The sequence below is a fragment of the Eubalaena glacialis genome, chromosome 17, assembly GCF_028564815.1.
Source record: "Eubalaena glacialis isolate mEubGla1 chromosome 17, mEubGla1.1.hap2.+ XY, whole genome shotgun sequence".
NCBI classification, from domain to species: domain Eukaryota; kingdom Metazoa; phylum Chordata; class Mammalia; order Artiodactyla; family Balaenidae; genus Eubalaena; species Eubalaena glacialis.
In genome coordinates this window covers 43,046,144-43,067,793 of record NC_083732.1, presented here as the reverse complement: position 1 = coordinate 43,067,793, position 21,650 = coordinate 43,046,144, and the positions used below count along the sequence as shown (strand labels likewise).

Here is a 21,650-nt window from a genome sequence, read left to right as displayed (position 1 = left end):
TGTCATTTTGGCAGAAAAGAAAGAATCCTAATAATGATAGGTGGCAAGTATGGTGCTAACCTTACAACATGTGCTATTTAATATTCACAGGAATCCTAAGAAGCAAGGATTCTTGTTTCTGCTTTGCCAGAGGGAATTGAGGTGCCACTCCCATAGATCTGAAGAAGATTTTGCATAGAACAGGCATCTGCATTCAAAACAAGCACTAATGATTCTGATGTTGGTTTTTCCTGAGCCATACTCTGAGAAACACTGTACTAAACCATGCTGAAAATATACACAACACATGTTCACATGCACTTTCTCTGGCATTCACATTTTCTAATATAGAAAAAGCTTTGATTGTTTTTGAGTAATAACACCATTTCTTTTGTTTAGCTTTTGTTTATTTTTGATCTAGCTATACTTGTGCTTCTATGCTATCATGAAACTCTACAGCCACTACCATGTTCATGGTCTGCAAAAATTACTATAAAATCTAAATTTGCATTTATTCAGTGTGGTTTTGGTACACATGTACATATTTATGTAGTAAGCACTGAAGAAAAAACCTTAATGTTATTAAAGGTCACTCAGCTTATATGTGATGGAGCCAGTTGGAATCAAACAGTCTGTCTGCCTCCAAAATTTATCTGCTTTCCACTACAACTTGAGATTTTATTGTGCTTTGCATTGTAGAGAATAACTTCTGAATTTTTGTGTCCCTTGCTCTTCATTGTGTGTAACTCATTTCTGGGAAGAAAATAAAATATTTGCCCTAAGTATTCATTTCACAAAGAATAGAATACTCTAGTTTAAAAATCATTTTTTGATTTTATTATATCAGACTTTATTAATTTTATAGCATTTTATCTTAAATATTATTACATGTATTTATTTTCCTTTTTATAATTAACAACATCATAGGAAATAAGTAGGAATATTACATATTAAATATAAGGAAATTGACATACAATGAATTTTAATTAATATAACTTCTTTTTCTTATAATAGCAATATTTATTAAAATGATTGTTAAATAGCACAAAATGCTAAAAAAAGGTTTGTAAAGCCTTTTAATTTTTAAATTTATTTTACATGTTCAGTTACAAATTTAAATAAATACTAAGGTTCTTTATGTTTGATAAATGCACATGTGTTTGACCTTAGGTGGAATACCATGTGAAAAACAAAAATGAGAAGCCTATATTCTTTTGGGACTGCCCCCCAAATAAGTTTTTAGGCAAGGCTAAAGATCTGAGTACAGTTTGTAATTTAACAGGTGAGAGTCTTTGATCCTCCACAGAGATAGTCTTCAGTTTTGTAAATGTAACTAAAACTCATTTAAGGTAACTTGCTAAAAAGGAAGTGATCACACACATTGCTCTGAAGTTTTTAAGTGTCTTATGTGTATGTGTAATGTTTGGATATAGAACTACTGTAGGTTCCCAGTGTTTAAATAAAATTTTCTGAAAAACCTTGCCACAGTGTCTGATACTCTATGCCAAATATACCATTGGCTTAAGATATTTGATATTCAAATAATCTTGGAGAAAATGCATTAAATTTTCATTAGTCATTAAGCCTTTAGCAAGAATAAGCTTAGGAGATTTGTAGAGAATTCCTTAGGTTATGTAATGCCTTATTTTTTCCTGGCCTCTTCCTACACACCTGCTGTATGACTCCTTCCTTTAAAAGTTCCTCTCTGCCTACCATCTGCCATCCACAGTCTTCTTTTACTCCCCCATAATTAATGCAGACTTCAGTATCTGGTTTTCATTCTTATCACATGCCATTGATTTAAATGTCAATGTGAATGGCCTCTCTAATACTCTGGTCTGGACTCAGTTCTTTGATTCCCTCAAGTCCAGTGACCTTTACCTCCATTACACATCTGCTATTCACCACTGTAGCTGCACTCTGGGCACCCATAGTTAGAACCACTCCATCTCCAAACTCATATTCAGATATCCACTCTCTGAACATATGCTTCCTCTATCCAAAATTCTGACTCTCGATTTCGCTGGAGGAACTCTGGTCTGAAGGGCCAGCCGGGTGCAAGGCCTCTGCGTGCAGCATCCTGTCAGCAAGTGAAACTAGAGGAAACACAAAGAAAAAGAGAGGAAAAGAAAAGAAAATGAATTTGAAAACCTTATAGGCATTATTCTCTGGAGGCATTCTATAATTTGATTCAAACATTAGTAAAAAGTTAATGTCGTCTGGGCAAGATGGTGGAAGAGTAAGACGTGGAGGTCACCTTCCTTCCCACAGATACAGTAGAAATACATCTACACATGGAACTGTTCCTACAGAACACCCACTGAACGCTGGCAGAAGACGTCAGACCTCCCAAAAGGCAAGAAAATCCCCACGTACTTGGGTAGGGCAAAAGAAAAAAGAAATAACAGAGACAAAAGAATAGGGACAGGACCTGCACCAGTGGGAGGGAACTGTGAAGGAGGAAAGGTTTCCACACACTAGGAAGCCCCTTCGCGGATGGAGACTGCGGGTGGCAGAGGGGGGAAGCTTCGGAGCCACGGAGGAGAGCGCAGCCACAGGGGTGTGGAGGGCAAAGCGGAGAGATTCCCGCACGGAGGATCGGTGCCGAGTAGCACTCACCAACCCGAGAGGCTTGTCTGCTCACCCGCCGGGGCGGGCGGGGGCTGGGAGCTGAGGCTCGGGCTTTGGTCAGATCCCAGGGAGAGGACTGGGGTTGGCTGCGTGAACACAGCCTGAAGGGGTTAGCGCACCACAGGTAGCCAGGAGGGAGCCCGGGAAAAAGTCTGCAGCTGCCGAAGAGGCAAGAGACTTTTTCTTGCCTCTTTGTTTCCCGGTGCGCGAGGAGAGGGGATTCACAGCATCACCTAAACGAACTCCAGAGACGGGCGCGAGCTGCGGTTATCAGCGCGGACCCCAGAGACGGGCATGAGACACTAAGGCTGCTGCTGCCGCCACCAAGAAGCCTGTGTGCGAGCACAGGTCACTCTCCACACCACCCCTCCCGGGAGCCGGTGCAGCCCGCAACGGCCAGGCTCCCGTGATCCGGGGACAACTTCCCCTGGAGAACGCATGGCGGGCCTCAGGCTGCTGCAACGTCACGCCGGCCTCTGCCGCTGCAGGCTTGCCCCGCATCCGTACCCCTCCCTCCCCCCGGCCTGAGTGAGCCAGAGCCCCCGAAGCAGCTGCTCCTTTAACCCCGTTCTGTGTGAGCGAAGAACAGACGCCCTCAAGCGACCTACACGCAGAGGCGGGTCCAAATCCAAAGCTGAAACCCGGGAGCTGTATGAACAAAGAAGAGAAAGGGAAATCTCTCCCAGCAGCCTCAGAAGCAGCGGATTAAAGCTCCACAAACAACTTGATGTGCCTGCATCTGTTGCATACCTGAATAGACAACAAATCATCCCAAATTCAGGAGGTGGACTTTGGGAGCAGGATATATTAATTTTTCCCCTTTTCCTTTTTTTCTGAGTGTATATGTGTATGCTTCTGGGTGAGATTTTGTCTGTATAGCTTTGATTTCACCGTTAGTCCTAGAGTTAGGTCTGTCCGGTTTTTTTTTTTTTTTTTTTTACTTAAAAAAATTTTTTGCCATAATAAATGTTTTCTTAATAATTTGTTCCTTATTTTCAATTTTTAGAAAATTTTTTAATAAGTATTTTCATATTTTTATTTAAAAAAATTTTTTTCTTAATAAATTTTTTTCTTAATAATTTTCTTCTTATTTTTTATTATAAAAAATTAATAAATCTATTTTTAAAAAATAAAAAAAATTTTTTTCTTCATAAATTTATTCTTAATAATTTTTTCTTATTTTTTTTATTATAATAGCTTTATTTTATTTTATTTTATCCTCTTTCTTTCTTTCTTTCCATTTTTTCTCCCTTTTATTCTGAGCCATGTGGATGAAAGGCTCTTGGTGCTCCAGCCAGGCATCAGGGCTGTGCCTCTGAGGTGGGAGAGCCAACTTCAGGACACTGGTCCACAAGAGACCTCCCAGCTCCACGTAATACCAAATGGCGAAAATCTCTCAGAGATCTCCATCTCAACATCAAGACCCAGCTTCACTCAACGACCAGCAAGCTACAGTGCTGGACACCCTATGCCAAACAACTATCAAGAGAGGAACACAGGCCCATCCATTACCAGAGAGGCTGCCTAAAATCATAATAAGTCCACAGACACCCCAAAAAACACCTGCAGACATGGACGTGCCCACCAGAAAGACAAGATCCAACCTCATCCACCAGAACACAGGCACTAGTTCCCTCCACCAGGAAGCCTACACAACCCACTGAACCAACCTTAGCCACTGGGGACAGATACCAAAAACAACGGGAACTATGAACCTGCAGCCTGTGAAAAGGAGACCCCAAACACAGTAAGATAAGCAAAATGAGAAGACAAAAAAACACACAGCAGGTGAAGGAGCAGGGTCAAAACACACCAGACCTAACAAATGAAGAGGAAATAGGCAGTCTACCTGAAAAAGAATTCAGAATAATGATAGTAAAGATGATCCAAAATCTTGGAAATAGAATAGACAAAATGCAAGAAACATTTAACAAGGATGTAGAAGAACTAAAGAGGAACCAAGAAATGATGAAAAACACAATAAATGAAATTAAAAATACTCTAGACGGGATCAATAGCAGAATAACTGAGGCAGAAGAACGGATAAGTGACCTGGAAGATAAAATGGTGGAAATAACTACTGCAGAGCAGAATAAAGAAAAAAGAATGAAAAGAACTGAGGACAGTCTCAGAGACCTCTGGGACAACATTAAACACACCAACATTCGAATCATAGGGGTCCCAGAAGGAGAAGAGAAAAAGAAAGGGACTGAGAAAATATTTGAAGAGATTATAGTTGAAAACTTCCCTAATATGGGAAAGGAAATAGTTAATCAAGTCCTGGAAGCACAGAGAGTCCCATACAGGATAAATCCAAGGAGAAACACACCAAGACACATATTAATCAAACTATCAAAAATTAAATATAAAGAAAACATATTAAAAGCAGCAAGGGAAAAACAACAAATAACACAGAAGGGAATCCCCATAAGGTTAACAGCTGATCTTTCAGCAGAAACTCTGCAAGCCAGAAGGGAGAGGCAGGATATACTTAAAGTGATGAAGGAGAAAAACCTACAACCAAGGTTACTCTACCCAGCAAGGATCTCATTCAGATTTGATGGAGAAATTAAAACCTTTACAGTCAAGCAAAAGCTGAGAGAGTTCAGCACCACCAAACCAGCTTAACATCAAATGCTAAAGGAACTTCTCTAGGCAAGAAACACAAGAGAAGGAAAACACCTACAAAAACAAACCCAAAACATTTAAGAAAATGGGAATAGGAAAATACATATCGATAATTACCTTAAATGTAAATGGATTAAATGCTCCCACCAAAAGACACAGACTGGCTGAATGGATACAAAAACAAGACCCATATATATGCTGTGTACAAGAGACCCACTTCAGACCTAGAGACACATACAGACTGAAAGTGAGGGGATGGAAAAAGATATTCCATGCAAATGGAAATCAAAAGAAAGCTGGAGTAGCAATTCTCATATCAGACAAAATAGACTTTAAAATAAAGACTATTACAAGAGACAAAGAAGAACACTACATAATGATCAAGGGATCAATCCAAGAAGAAGATATAACAATTGTAAATATTTATGCACGCAACATAGGAGCACCTCAATACATAAAGCAAATACTAACAGCCATAAAAGGGGAAATCGACAGTAACACAATCATAGTAGGGGACTTTAAAACCCCACTTTCACCAATGGACAGATCATCCAAAATGAAAATAAATAAGGAAACACAAGCTTTAAATGATACATTAAACAAGATGGACTTAATTGATATTTATAGGACATTCCACCCAGAAACAACAGAATACACATTTTTCTCAAGTGCTCATGGAACATTCTCCAGGATAGATCATATCTTGGGTCACAAACCAAGCCTTGGTAAATTTAAGAAAATTGAAATCGTATCAAGTATCTTTTCCGACCACAACACTATGAGACTAGATATCAATTACAGGAAAAGATCTGTAAAAAATACAAACACATGGAGGCTACACAATACACTACTTAATAACGAAGTGATCACTGAAGAAATCAAAGGGGAAATCAAAAAATACCTAGAAACAGATGACAATGGAGACACGACGACCCAAAACCTATGGGATGCAGCAAAAGCAGTTCTAAGAGGGAAGTTTATAGCAATACAAGCCTACATCAAGAAACAAGAAACATCTCGAATAAACAACGTAACCTTGCACCTAAAGCAATTAGAGAAAGAAGAACAAAAAAACCCCAAAGCTAGCAGAAGGAAAGAAATCATAAAGATCAGATCAGAAATAAATGAAAAAGAAATGAAGGAAACAATAGCAAATATCAATGAAACTAAAAGCTGGTTCTTTGAGAAGATAAACAAAATTGATAAACCATTAGCCAGACTCATCAAGAGAAAAAGGGAGAAGACTCAGATCAATAGAATTAGAAATGAAAAAGGAGAAGTAACCACTGACACTGCAGAAATACAAACGATCATGAGAGATTACTACAAGCAACTCTATGCCAATAAAATGGACAACCTGGAAGAAACGGACAGATTCTTAGAAATGAACAACCTGCTGAGACTGAACCAGGAAGAAATAGAAAATATGAACAGACCAATCACAAGCACTGAAATTGAAACTGTGGTTAAAAATCTTCCAACGAACAAAAGCCCAGGACCAGATGGCTTCACAGGCGAATTCTATCAAACATTTAGAGAAGAGCTAACACCTATCCTTCTCAAACTCTTCCAAAATATTGCAGAGGGAGGAACACTCCCCAACTCATTCTACGAGGCCACCATCACCCTGATACCAAAACCAGGCAAAGATGTCACAAAGAAAGAAAACTACAGGCCAATATCACTGATGAACATAGATGCAAAAATCCTCAACAAAATACTAGCAAACAGAATTCAACAGCACATTAAAAGGATTATACACCATAATCAAGTGGGGTTTATTCCAGGAATGCAAGGATTCTTCAATATACGCAAATCAATCAACGTGATACATCATATTAACAAATTGAAGGAGAAAAACCATATGATCATCTCAATAGATGCAGAGAAAGCTTTCGACAAAATTCAACACCCATTTATGATAAAAGCCCTGCAGAAAGTAGGCATAGAGGGAACTTTCCTCCACATAATAAAGGCCATATATGACAAACCCACAGCCAACATTGTCCTCAATGGTGAAAAACTGAAACTATTTCCACTAAGATCAGGAACAAGACAAGGTTGCCCACTCTCACCACTATTATTCAACATAGTTTTGGAAGTGTTAGCCACAGCAATCAGAGAAGAAAAAGGAATAAAAGGAATCCATATCGGAAAAGAAGAAGTAAAGCTGTCACAGTTTGCATATGACATGATACTATACATAGAGAATCCTAAAGATACTACCAGGAAACTACTAGAGCTAATCAATGAATTTGGTAAAGTAGCAGGATACAAAATTAATGCTCAGAAATCTCTTGCATTCCTATACACCAATGATGAAAAATCTGCAAGTGAAATTAAGAAAACACTCCCGTTTACCATTGCAACAAAAAGAATAAAATATCTAGGAATAAACCTACCTAAGAAGACAAAAGACCTGTATGCAGAAAATTATAGGACACTGATGAAAGAAATTAAAGATGATACAAATAGATGGAGAGATATACCATGTTCTTGGATTGGAAGAATCAACATTGTGAAAATGACTCTACTACCCAAAGCAATCTACAGATTCAATGCAATCCCTATCAAACTACCACTGGCATTTTTCACAGAACTAGAACAAAAAATTTCACAATTTGTATGGAAACACAAAAGACCCCGAATAGCCAAAGTAATCTTGAGAATGAAAAATGGATCTGAAGGAATCAGGCTCCCTGACTTCAGACTATATTACAAAGCTACAGTAATCAAGACAGTTTGGTACTGGCACAGAAACAGAAATATAAATCAATGGAACAGGATAGAAAGCCCAGAGATAAACCCACGCACGTATGGTCACCTTATCTTTGATAAAGGAGGCAAGCATATACAGTGGAGAAATGACAGCCTCTTCAATAAGTGGTGCTGGGAAAATTGGACAGGTACATGTAAAAGTATGAAATTAGAACACTCCCTGACACCATACACAAAAATAAACTCAAAATGGATTAAAGCCCTAAGTGTAAGGCCAGACACTATCAAACTCTTAGAGGAAAACATAGGCAGAACACTCTATGACATAAATCACAGCAAGATCCGTTTTGACCCAGCTCCTAGAGAAACGGAAATAAAAACACAAATAAACAAATGAGACCTAATGAAACTTAAAAGCTTTTGCACAGCAAAGGAAACCGTAAACAAGATCAAAAGACAACCCTCAGAATGGGACAAAATATTTGCAAATGAAGCAACTGACAAAGGATTAATCTCCAAGATTTACAAGCAGCTCATGCAGCTCAATAACAAAAAAACAGACAACCCAATCCAAAAATGGACAGAAGACCTAAATAGACATTTCTCCAAAGAAGATATACAGATTGCCAACAGACACATGAAAGAATGCTCAACATCATTAATCATTAGAGAAATACAAATCAAAACTACAAAGAGATATCATCTCACACCGGTCAGAATGGCCATCATCAAAAAATCTAGAAACAATAAATGCTGGAGAGGGTGTGGAGAAAAGGGAACACTCTTGCACTGTTGGTGGGAATGTAAATTGATACAGCCACTATGGATAACAGTATGGAGGTTCCTTAAAAAACTAAAAATAGAACCATCATACGACCCAGCAATCCCACTACTGGGCATATACCCTGAGAAAACCATAATTCAAAAAGAGTCATATACCAAAATGTTCGTTGCAGCTCTATTTACAACAGCCAGGACATGGAAGCAACCTAAATGTCCATCATTGGATGAATGGATAAAGAAGATGTGGCACATATATACAATGGAATATTACTCAGCCATAAAAAGAAATGAAATGGAGGTATTTGTAGTGAGGTGGATGGAGTTAGAGTCTGTCATACAGAATGAAGTAAGTCAGAAAGAGAAAAACAAATACAGTATGCTAACACATATATTTGGAATCTAAGGGAAAAAAAAAAGGTCATGAAGAACCTAGTGGCAAGACGGGAATAAAGACACAGACCTACTAGAGAATGGACTTGAGGATATGGGGAGGGGGAGGGGTGAGATGTGACAGGGTGAGAGAGTGTCATGGACATATATACACTACCAAATGTAAAATAGATAGCTAGTGGGAAGCAGCCACATAGAACAGGGAGATCAGCTCGGTGCTTTGTGACCACCTAGAGGGGTGGGAAAGGGAGGGTGGGAGGGAGGGAGATGCAAGAGGGAAGAGATATGGGAACATATGTATATGTATAACTGATTCACTTTGTTATAAAGCAGAAACTAACACACCATTGTAAAGCAATTATACTTCAATAAAGATGTTTAAAAAAAAAAATTTCTGACTCTCTTTGTACTGCCATTCCTGAATATCACATTCAACACTTCTAATTTCTTGATTATTCCAATCTATCATCTTCTATATTTACCAATGAATCCCATAACCACAAAGATTAATGCCACTACATATTTTTTATCTTTACCTTCAATTGCACCTCAACATTGTTTACCTGTCTTCAGCTCTCTCTGCAAATTTCCCACAGATACCATATGAAAACTTTAGTCCTAAAGCCACTTACCACACTTTTCACAGAGACCCCCTTCCTCTTACAGCGGTTGTTTTCTTATTTCACTTATTCTTACCTTTGCTCCATTCCTCCACCTACACTCTAGACTCATTCCATTCCCTCATTCCTCCTCAGGGAACTCACAATATCTTTTCATTGTTTCTGAGATCCATCTGGCTGCCTAAATCGATAACTGGCATCACCATTTTTATTTCTCATCTCACACCCTCTACAATCCATCAGTTCTCCCTATTCTCTGAAGTATGTGCACGTCTCTTCATGGTTCCTCCCTATCTTAATTGTGGCTCTCATCAACATTTCCTGTACAAGGCTATGAACTGGTCCCTCTGCTTCTATTTTTGCCTTGCCTGCTGCCTGTACCTCTCCTCAATCCATTTTCCACATTAGTCACCTAAGTGATTATTTTTTAGATGCACATAAGATCTTATCATACCCTACCTAAAGTCCTTCAGCATCTCTCCACATCCTTATAAGGGAGATAAAAGGCTCTTCATTCTTCTTTAGCGTCATATTGAACCATGACCCAAGCAGTGTCTCGTATTTTGTGTTTCTGCAGTACTGAATTACTGATATTTTTTGGTATTGACTGCTGTTTTATTTCTATATGCCTTTGGACATGTCCTTCTGCCTGCAAGGAATATCCCTGTCTAACTTGGTAAACTCCTTTCTATCCTTGAAAATCCTGCTTAGGCATTACCTCCCCTGTAAACTCTTCCATGATCCTTCCTCTCCTCCTTTCCACCCACAGACAGAATTCTTTCCTTGTACTACTTCTATTCCATGTAAATACTTCTGCCACATATACTACCCTCTATTTTACTTACCGGTTTATAGGTACTCTTAGACTATTGTTCTCCTCTTACTAGTTGTGCCTCAGTCATGCTAGTCGTATTTCAGTTTGTTTTTTATATCCTCAGTGACTGGCACATAATAGGCATAGACTTTCAAAACTGGTTTTTTTTTTTTTCTGAACTAAGCTGAGTGGAACCAAATCTCTATTATAGCTTTTCATGCATTGTTTCAATGATTATCTGTATGTGGGGGTGTGTGTATGTGTATCTACCATAAAATGCTTTGTAGATGTTTGTGGAATAATCAGAGGAAGAATACTGACAGGAGGTTGGTAAGGAGATCATTTGGTAAACACTAGGTAATGCTACCTCTTCAGCTTTTCCTAACTCCCAGGCTTTCAGTAGAACCACACAGGCACAACGTGAGTGCCTTTATCTTAACAATTAGCTATTGAATTGGAATTGTCTCTGTGTAACTGCACCCTAACTAGACAGTACCTACCATGAGAACAAGAAACCAGTTTGTGTGCGTGTTACTTGTGCTCATACAAGGTTTTATTAACTAAATGTAAGGTATTGTGAAGGTAAAGTTAAATAAGCTAAGAAAATACAATTGTAAATAAAACCTCTACTTACAAGTAGTAAGACACATTTAACTCTTAATTATTATCCTTCTAATTGGGAACTGGGATTCCTATTTCCACTTTTGTATTTTCCTCGATACAGTCTCCAAACCTTTTTTTTTTTGAACCAAGGTAAATATTTATTTAGAATGAGAAAAACAATGCAATGACAACAAATTTAAAATTTTAAAAAGCTGACAAATACCACAAACATCAAAAAATCCATAAAAATATTTTAAATTAACTGCCTGTATTTTTAGTTTTTAGTTTTTTGATTGCCTCTTCATTTGAAAACAATTTTGTAGTGCATTTTCTTTGTGAGAATAAATAATTTGGTATTTTCTCCAGGATAGGCAATCAAAATTTATTTTTAGGGCTTCCCTGGTGGCGCAGTGGTTGAGAATCTGCCTGCCAATGCAGGCAACACGGGTTCGAGCCCTGGTCTGGGAAGATCCCACATGCCGCAGAGCAACTGGGCCCGTGAGCCAAAACTACTGAGCCTGCGCATCTGGAGCCTGTGCTCCGCAACAAGAGAGGCCACGATAGTGAGAGGCCCGTGCACCGCGATGAAGAGTGGCCCCCGCTCGCCGGAACAAGAGAAAGCCCTCGCACAGAAACGAAGACCCAACACAGCCAAAAATAAATAAATAAATAAATTTATAAAAAAAAAAAAAATTATTTTTATTATTGAAAGTTTAGAAAAGTTAATTTCAGTAACAACCTGTTTGGTAGTGTCAATTTTTAGTGTTGTTAAATTTGGGAAAACTTGTCATGAGTTTCTTATGTGAGCTCAATGATTTCAGGGCATTTCAAGTTTCCTTGGGTAGTGTAATTAATCTTAAATAGTACTTAAATTGCTCACTAACCTGTTGTTAAGCTCTTTTTGTAGATGTATATTATGAGTTCTGGATCATCCTTGTAGATGCCAATATTTCTTACCAAATCAACAAGAGATTTTTTTAAATTTCAATGTGTTTATATAATTTATTCTTCATCAATTATCAAAAAATTAGGAGTCTGCTTATTAACTATATTTAAAATTTATTTATACCTTGAAATAGATTACTGATTTTGGTTTTATTTGAAAAAATTTTTTTCTTCCAACTCATTTTTTTATCATAATTTCTATTGATTTCATTTAGTAATATGTAAAAAATAATTTTATTGTATGATGTATATATAATTGTATATGTTACATTGTTAAACATATTCCTCAAGAAGAAAACTTCTATTTTGACTAGATTAATGAGAACTGAATCCTACACCTACAATTTTTTACATCTGGGGGTTGAAAGAATTTACTGACTTCATTATCCACAGACTTCTGGGGTCTCATGCCACAGGACATGTTCTTATCATGACACCTCCTCTGACCTGCACTTTAGTCTCTGAAGCCAGGTGAGCTGTCTCAGTGGAAGGTAAGAATGTTGCCGGAAGCCTTTTCTACACCTAAATAGCTAGCAATAACTTGACTGTGCATGGAAGTGATTGTGGAACTCCACACCTTTTAAAATGGTAAATCCTACCATATTACTGTCCCACTTAAACCCTTCAATGCTTCCCATTGCCCTTAAAATAAAATTCAGTCTCCTTACTGGAGCCTACAAAACACTGTAGGATTTCAGCTTTTCCTGTCTCTCCAAACTCATCTTCAGCATTCTCTTCTTGCTTTCTATTCAACCATACTGGTCTTAATCAGTTTCTGAAATATGCTAAACTTTGTTTTTTCTCACCCTGGGGCATTAATACCTACAGTTCCCTTTCCCTAAATACCTTTTTCCTATTCTACATCAGCATTCAGGCCTAGCTTAGATGATCCCTTTTCAAAGAGGCATTCTATCTTCAGTTATCCCATTCCAGTCAAGCTTTCTTTGCCTTTACACAGCCTCCTTTGCAGGTTACTCGCCTTTTGAGTCCTCTTTCTAAATACTTTCTGGAATGGGTAAGTTTTCTTAATCAGCATCCCTTTCCTAATGTTCCAACTTATCTATAACGTGTATGTATATGTTATATATGTATGGGTACATATTTTCTGTGTGTGTACATAAAAAAGCTGTTTGAAAACCTCAACTTACATATTCTTTTATAATCTCATATTTACAAGTCCCAATTTGAACTCATCATTTCCCTCCTCAAACCTGTTCTGCCTCTTGTGTTCCCTATCTTATGTCATCACCACCTATTCACTTGTTCACCCAATTCAGAAACCCCGAGTCACCCTAGATTCTCTTCTTATTCACTCCTTCCACCCGGCCTGTCACAAAACTATTGGCTTCAGCAGCATCTCTCAGATCTATCCCTTCTTCTTCAGTACTTATCTCAGACATCATTATTTTTTATTGGAGTTATTGCAGACACCCCAAAGGAAGCCTTCTGTGGCCTGTTTAATATTGCTATATCTTACACCCCCACACACACAATCTGCCCTCCATAGTGCTGTGAGAATGACCCTTCCAATATTCAAAAAGATAAGTTATGAAAGATTCAAACTTTTGATTCACGTCCACTTCTCCTGTTTCCTTTCCACACTGCTGTTTCCCCTACTCTAACTACTGTACGCCAGACAAGTTTTTTTTTTCCCTTTGCACCGTCCCTTCTTTCTTGCCTTCTTCCTCCAGCCAGCTGGAAGAAACCAAGCATAAGCTGTTCCGAAAACGGCTCTAACATTCCAAGCCTAAGGGTCAGTTTAGGCATTCCTTACCCTATGCTCCCAACTTAAATCTATTCCCCTATCGCAATACTTAGCACAGCCCACAGAATTTGTTCACCAGCCCAGGGGCCCACCGGATTCTGAGCCCTGTAATTACACCCGTGTTCACCCGTGTTCCGCCTCCACGTCCCCTAGTATAGTGGTAGTACCAAGCGGGGACTCTCAAAAATAACAGTGAAAAATTGAGTAAAATTGAAAATTAAAAATAAAGGATTCGGATTCAGATGGAGTCGCTTCAACCAATTTTGTTCCTTTCAGGACGGCAGTCTGTGTGAGATATGTATTCCTGTCTGAAGTTAAGCATTTCCCTTACTCCATGACAGCCCGAATCCTAGCACCACTTAGACTCAGGCCAGGGACAGCGGCCACAGCCTGCGGGATCCGCCGGCAGCTCTGACGCGGGAGGGGCTCAGTCGTCAGCTCACGGGAGGCCTCGCTCACAGAGGCGGCTTAGCTCACAGACGCTGCCTGGAGTCCGCCGCCCGGCACCGCGCAGACGTCTCGTCTCGCGCCTCCCCGTGTCGGGCAAGCAGGACCGCCAGCTGGGGTCTCAAAGGCTGTTCAGGCGGGCGCGCACCGTCCAGGGCGAGCCTGTCAGCACCTCGGCGAGGCCTCCCGCGGCCTCCTCCGCACCACGCGCGGCTCCCGAGACGCTGCGCCCGCCTCTCGCGCCCTGCACATCCCGGGAAACGCACACCGCCGGTTTAACGGTTCTGCTCCCGCCGGGCTGCGCCGCGCTCTGGGCCCCGGGCGCCCGAGGCCCCGCCCCGCGCCCTCCCTACGCCCCTGGGAGCCGCCGTCTGCCCCGCCCCCGTCGCCGCCACCCGGGGCCTGGAGCAGACTCGCGGCTGCAACCGTTCCCGGACGGGTAGTCGGGCGCTCGGCCGCCGCGTCTAGGGCTGAGCGCCGCGACGCGGCTGCTTGCCCCGAAATCCTCCCGGATCTTAAGGCGGTAGGTGGCCGGGGATGACGAGCCACACGGGGACAGAAGTCAGGCCCCGGGGTGTGAGGAGGCCCGTGGACGCCATCTCCGAGGGCGGACACGGGGGAAGTTGAGGTGAGGGAGTGAAGCTTTGGGGTCAGTCGGCGCAAATCAGGCAGGGCCTCCACAGGGTCCCCAAGGTGGTTCTTAGAGAGCGAAGGGAGCGAGCAGGTCGGAAGGAAAGGGGTGGGGGCTGGTGTGGAAAAGCAGACGAGGGGCAAGTGGCCAAGGGAATTACACTGCTGAAGGGATATTGATAAAACAAAAACAAAACAAACACATAAAAAGCCCCAAAAAGGAAGTGCACATCGCCCGCTGTCCCAGGACCCGGTCCTAGATAGTGGTATGGTTTGAAGACTGTTTCCCATGCCCTAGAATCATCCTTACTAATTTTGGGCAACAGTTTGTTTTTGTTTTTGAGATTACTGTAGTTGTTTTTATTAATAATAAATTAAATTCAATAAGAAAAGAAAACCCAGTAAGAATAAAGAAGCAAAAGACATATGTGGTCACTTCACAGAAGGAAATCAAATGGTTAATGAACGTATTTGAAGATGTTCTATGCAACTTGTATGTAAGGGTATGCTGTTTTACAAAAGTTGACATATAACATTATAATAGTTTCAGGTGTACAACATATTTGTATCAAAAGTTTATAATTGCTGATATTAAAGCAAAACTAAAAACAAACAAACAAACCTGAAAAAGGACAGTTACATCAGTTATGACAACCACCAACACTCATTACCTGGACAGTTTTATCCCACCTCAATGTTAAATTGTGCTTGTATTGAAAGATGCTTCACAGAGAAAAAAAAATTTTTTGGTCGGAAAGCATGAAATGGAAAATATAAGGGGACACTCTGGGCTTATAACTTTTTGATATTTTAGTTTTAATTTTTCCTGCATATGGCAACCCGATTTGTGGAGTATAAAGTGTCTTTCGTCATGTAAGTCATAATTAGTTTATCCTGTACTCCTCTATATTTCCTTTATGTTATTTTTCATCTATCAGGTTATCAGTTTGTGCTGTTTACTTACAAGCAGCATTTGGCTTTAAGGAATCCTAACTTTGTAAAAGAGATATTTTGAAGTTGAAAATTAAGATTAAATCCTATCTGGTATAATCCTATATGGGAAATATACATGAAGTAAATGAAAGCGTGGTCTTTTCACTTCTTCTCTCAGCTTGTTTCTTTAATTTTATATGCTCTTATTTCTTAATTGCAGCAGAACCATCAGCAGTTTCTAAAGAAATCTAGAATTTAAGTTGTAAGTTTTAAGTATAATATTCAGCTTCTAAGTATAATACATATTACGTTTCATATATCTAATCCATTCTGTGGATTAGAATGGCAGTGTACCATGTCTGCAGAGTGAGGAAAGCATAGTAATCCCACAATTTATTTAGTAGTTGAAGAAAAATTGAAAATTGAGGAAATGAAAATTATTAGCACACACCAATTTATTCAGCAAGGTTTTATACATAAATGTTCCTTCTCATAATTGATTTTTTTTCCATACAAGCAGTGTCCACATGGAATAGCGGAGAGTCAGGTGTCTTTTACTTACCAGACACACAAGTTTAGAGACAAAGGCGTGAACTTTATAGTCAGAACCTCATTTCTACCAATTACTGTGTGAACTTGAGCACGTCTCTTATTTTTCTTAGCCTCAGGTTTCTTATCTGTAAAGTAGCTAATAATGATTTTCTACAACAGTTAATGTATGGCTCAAAATTAAATGAGATAGTATATGTAAAGCATTTAACATGTAGTAGGATCTCAAAAAATGGCGTTTTAATTAAAAAAGAATAGGATATGTTGGGTAATGAAATTTTGCCCCAATTGATCAGTATATATACTTATCTCATGGTGCTATATTTTAGAAAATTTTAGATTAATTTGTAATTTCAGAATTGGTGGGCCCTTATATTTAGTTTGATATATTTTTTTAAACAAATAAATAACCTAAGATATAGTTCGTATTCTAGATGAAGAATAGCACCTACACAGGTTTCCTGACTTGCAAACCAGTGTTCTGTTCATACCACTTGGCATTTTAAGATGATTTGTGTAAACTTGAAAAAAAACTTTAGTTAGTAACCATTTCTCAGCATGTGTTAATATAATGAATTTTTGAGACATTGGATCAAAATGTCCTTTAAAAAATATTTATACCATAAAACTATATATTTACATTTCAAAGACAACTTTATGACAGGCCCACTGCTTGCTCCCCAATGTTGTAGGTAGGGTTATGTTTTTTTTGCAACTGTTCTTTGTAACACTTGATATCATAAATGCCTAACCTAGGTAGCTTCAAAGGAAACTTTTGGAGTTCTACATTCAATGAGTGAGCAGACATTAGAGTTTAAGATTGAAGTTATTTTATATGCTGACTGTGTAGTTCAGCTGTCTTTATTTGTAACCCAAACTGAGAATTAGGCTTTGGTTTCTGGAGCCCTGTCCTTCATAGATTATGATCCTGGATCAGTTTTACAATAATAGTTGCTTATTATTGTATAAGGTAAATACTTTTGCATTAATAACACTGTTTAAGACATGATGCTGTTATGTAGTATGCATCCCAAACTTATTCCCTATAATGTCACTGTCTCTATGCAGACATAGTTTACTTTAAAAAAAACATCATATTGAATAGAGTATTGTATGGCATCATCTTTTCTAATTTCCTTAACTGATGTGGATTTATGTATCTGGGGACTTTGCTGTAGTTTTCATGCTACAAATTGAAAGGGTAGGTGGTACTGAAAAATCTTTTTGTTTGTTTATTTACATGTGTTGTAAAATCATATAAGAGTTCTGTAACTCCCCAACGCTTGAAAACTGTGGATTTGCATTGAATACTGGGGATTTGCATTGCTCAGCAACTGGAAAGACTTTACAACCTACCAACTCGATTTCAGCTGAGCAATGAAAAATAAAAAAGTGTGTGCCAAAGTACTCTATTGTATTCTTTTCATATGGGAAACAGGATGGAAAGTTACTACTACTAGTATTAGGGTCCTAATTAAAATGGCTAGGATAAACATTAAATAATGCAATATTAGACTGCTCTTTGGTCCATATTAAAATATTCCCTTCCACATAGAAAATATTCAATAAATATTTGAAGTGAGGTTTTTTGCTACATATGCTTATAACTTTTTTTGTTTCCTATTATATCAAAGTAGTGCATTAGTTTTGTTTAGAAGGTTGTTAATCACTGTGCTGAAATACCAGTTAACATACACATTACAAATCTAGATGGGTGTTAACTTAGAGTACTGGCTTGCATATCTACGAATTTCAAGAAAAAGTAACTATTTTGTGCTTAGTTACCATTGCTAACTTTGAGAGATTGTTTATAAATTTATGATTTTAACACTTGAATTATGTCCAAAGGCATTTTTTTAAGATGAAAGCATTTCTTTGGAGCATAAAGAAAGTGATTAACCCTATTTTATACTTAGGGAAACAGTCACTTAGACCAACCTCTGCTTAAGATCGTGGGTTACAATCAGTTTCTGGATGAGCAGGTGCAAAATCAGGTGGAGTTTTACTTTTGACTTTGTCTTGATAGGTATCAAAATTTGGAAAGCTTTTGGTCCATTCAGGCATCACAAGATTTTCATTAAATAGGAGGTATTTAAATTTATAGATTTATTTAGTAAAACTAATTATGTTGCAGCTACTGAGATACAAAGATAAATAAAGTCTAGTTTTTTTGGCTTCAGCTAACTCACAGTCTAACCAATTAGGCATATAATAGATTTTTTGTATGATACATTTTAGAAAAATTAATAGGCAAAATATTGGGTTGGTCAAAAATTCGTTCAGCTTTTTCATAAGAAGTCATGGAAAAACCCGAATGAACTTTTTGGCCAACCCAATACAATATGGACCACTGGAGGAAGAAAGAAAAATCATATTGTTGCTACCATTATTGTTATTTTACTATCAACTATTTGTTAGGAACTAGAGAACTTCATGTGATCTATTTTATTTAATGTTAGCGTTGAGACATGAGGATACTTTCCAAGGAAGTAGAGAGAACTTGACCTTGGTTTTGAAGGATGAATAGCAATTTGGGAGAAGAGCAGCAGGGAGAGTGAGGGAACTCCAAACAGAGCACCTGAATGTATATGGTGAAACAAAATAACATTTAGGAATTCAACAACTTATTGAACATGTACTGTGTATTAGACACTGTGCTAGCCATTAGAGATATACCTGAGTGATAGAGCTATAATTTTATAGTCAGATAATAGGTAATTGAAACTAATGCAATAAATACCACACTGGAAGAGGATACAGGGGTGATTTATGAGCACATAAGAAGGGTACTTAATGAAACTTGGACAGTTCTGCCTGTGTGGGAGGTGGAAAGAGAGTATGGGGCTATAGCTTGATCGTAGCATGTTGGCCAAAAGCATGGGGATGAGCATACCCATCACTTTTTAGACTCATGACCTTGGGCAAGTTACCTAATTTCTCTAAGCCTTCTCTGTAAAATGAGGATAACAAAATGATAAAATTAACATTTATTGAACTTTTACTGTGTACCAGTTATTGTGCTAATGCTTTATACAGATTTTCTTTTTTAGTCTTCACATCAAACTTAGGAGATAGGGGTTATTGTTTTACATAATTGCATAACTAAGTGGTGGAGCTATGATATGAACCTAGGTAGGCTGACCCAAGACCTGAGCTCTAACTGTTAATAGTGCCTAATTTATAAAGTTGTTCTGAATATTAAATAATGTGACATAGGTAAGTGGTTTACTGTGCATGACACATGGATGTTGGGTCCTGTTTCTGTTAATAATTCAGGAGGTGATGGGGTACTGAAGTTTTTTAAGCAGGTATGTGTGTAAGGAGATCATATTTTGGAGAGAAAAGAGACTGTATTCACCCATTTGTTCAGCAGATGCTTGCTTTACACCTACTTTGGATCCAGTCCAATTACTGAGTTAGTTGTAGGGGACACAGGAGGAATGAAAATATTGTTCTTCACTTTAAGAAGACTCTGTTCCTCACTTTTGCCTAGTATGAAAGACAAATCAGCCATTATAGTGTGGTATATAGTATAGTATAGTACAGTGTTCTCTAAGTGCCATGATATGGGCATATTCACTGTGTCCCAGGTACATAGGTACATAGGGAGAGGGAGTATTTAAATCAGTCTAGGTGTTCAGGGAGATGAATTAAGAACTACTGTGGGACTAAAAGAGTAATGGTGGGAGTAAAGAAAATATATTTGAGAGACATTTTGGAAGTAGAATGGATAGGAATTAGAGACTGATTATGGTGTGGGGGCTCTAATATAGACAAATTTAAGGTGTCTTTAACTGAGGGTGATATGAGGGAGTTGGTGATGACTTTAAGGAATACAGGAGGAGGGACATCTTTGGAGTCAAAGTAAGGAATTTGATTTTTTTTTATAATAATAGCATTTATTTAGCACTTGCCTTGTGCCAAGTAGTCTTTTTTTTTAAACATCTTTATTGGAGTATAATTGCTTTACATTGTTGTGTAAGTTTCTGCTGTATAACAAAGTGAATCAGCTATACGTATACATATGTCCCCGTATCCCCTCCCTCTTGCATCTCCCACCCACCCTCCCTATCCCACCCCTCTAGGTGGACACAAAGCACTGAGCTGATCTCCCTGTGCTATGCGGCTGCTTCCCACTAGCTATCTGTTTTACATTTGGTAGTGTATATGTGTCAATGCCACTCTCTCACTTTGTCCCAGCTTACCCTTCCCCCTCCCCATGTCTTCAAGTCCATTCTCTACGTCTGCATCTTTATTCCTGTCCTGCCCCTAGGTTCTTCAGAACCTTTTTTTTAGATTCCATATATATGTGTTAGCATATGGTATTTTTCTCTTTCTGACTTACTTCACTCTGTATGACAGACTCTAGGTCTGTCCACCTCACTACAAATAACTCAATTTCATTTCTTTTTATGGCTGAGTAATATTCCATTGTATATATGTACCACATCTTCTTTATCTGTTCATCTGTCGATGGACGCTCAGGTTGCTTCCACGTCTTGGCTATTGTAAGTAGTGCTGCAATTTTGGATATGTTGAATTTGAGGTACCTATAGTAATATATAAATGGAAATATCTTTTGGCAATTAGAAAGATGAAACTGGAATTTAAAAGAGAGGTAGCTGCTAGATGTGTAAATTAGGGCATATTTATCATGCAGATAGGTAGTTGCAATCATAAGAATAGATGAGAGTAGCTAAGAGGACCAAAGCCAAATTTGGACGAATCCCTAAATTTAATTGGAGAAAAGTAGGAATCAGCTAAGGAAGTTAGAAGGGACAATCAAAGAAATAGGAAACAAAACTTAAAGAAAAGAGTCAGGGGAGTTAAGGGAGGAAAATGTTTTAAAGAGGGAATATTCAATTGTGACAGATGCTGTAAAGGGGTCTATGGTTGTTGCATGTTATTTTAAATGCTTTGTTTTGTGTTTTCCACCTTAACTTATAAAATAGTTATCTTCAAATGAATGTCGTGGTTATTTGTATATATGTTAAAGCAACTTGATTATCTTGTCCAGAAGATAAAATGTATTTTTCCCACCTAAAGTATGGAACCTCAAGGTCTTTGAGATAATGGAAACCAAAAAATTGATTGGTAAACCACTTCAACCAGCAAGACCTGTTCGTCATCTGACTTCTCCCCCTGGTGAGTAATCTAGGGTACACATTTAAAAAAATTAATTGGTTAATGGCTAATTAGTATTTGAAAGGCCAAA

At 38.4% G+C, this 21,650-nt stretch overlaps 1 protein-coding gene across 1 annotated transcript in view; it reads left to right on the top strand.

Annotated features, from left to right (window-relative positions):
* The first annotated feature begins 14,725 nt into the window (after nt 1-14,725).
* The window catches only part of C17H8orf88 (chromosome 17 C8orf88 homolog), a 58,086-nt gene continuing 51,161 nt past the window's right edge, over nt 14,726-21,650 (top strand). The window contains exons 1-2 of the mRNA XM_061172060.1: nt 14,726-14,846; nt 21,482-21,580. Of these exons, the coding sequence (XP_061028043.1) occupies nt 21,508-21,580 (73 nt within the window). The 5' untranslated portion in view covers nt 14,726-14,846; nt 21,482-21,507. The remainder of the gene's footprint in view (nt 14,847-21,481; nt 21,581-21,650) is intronic.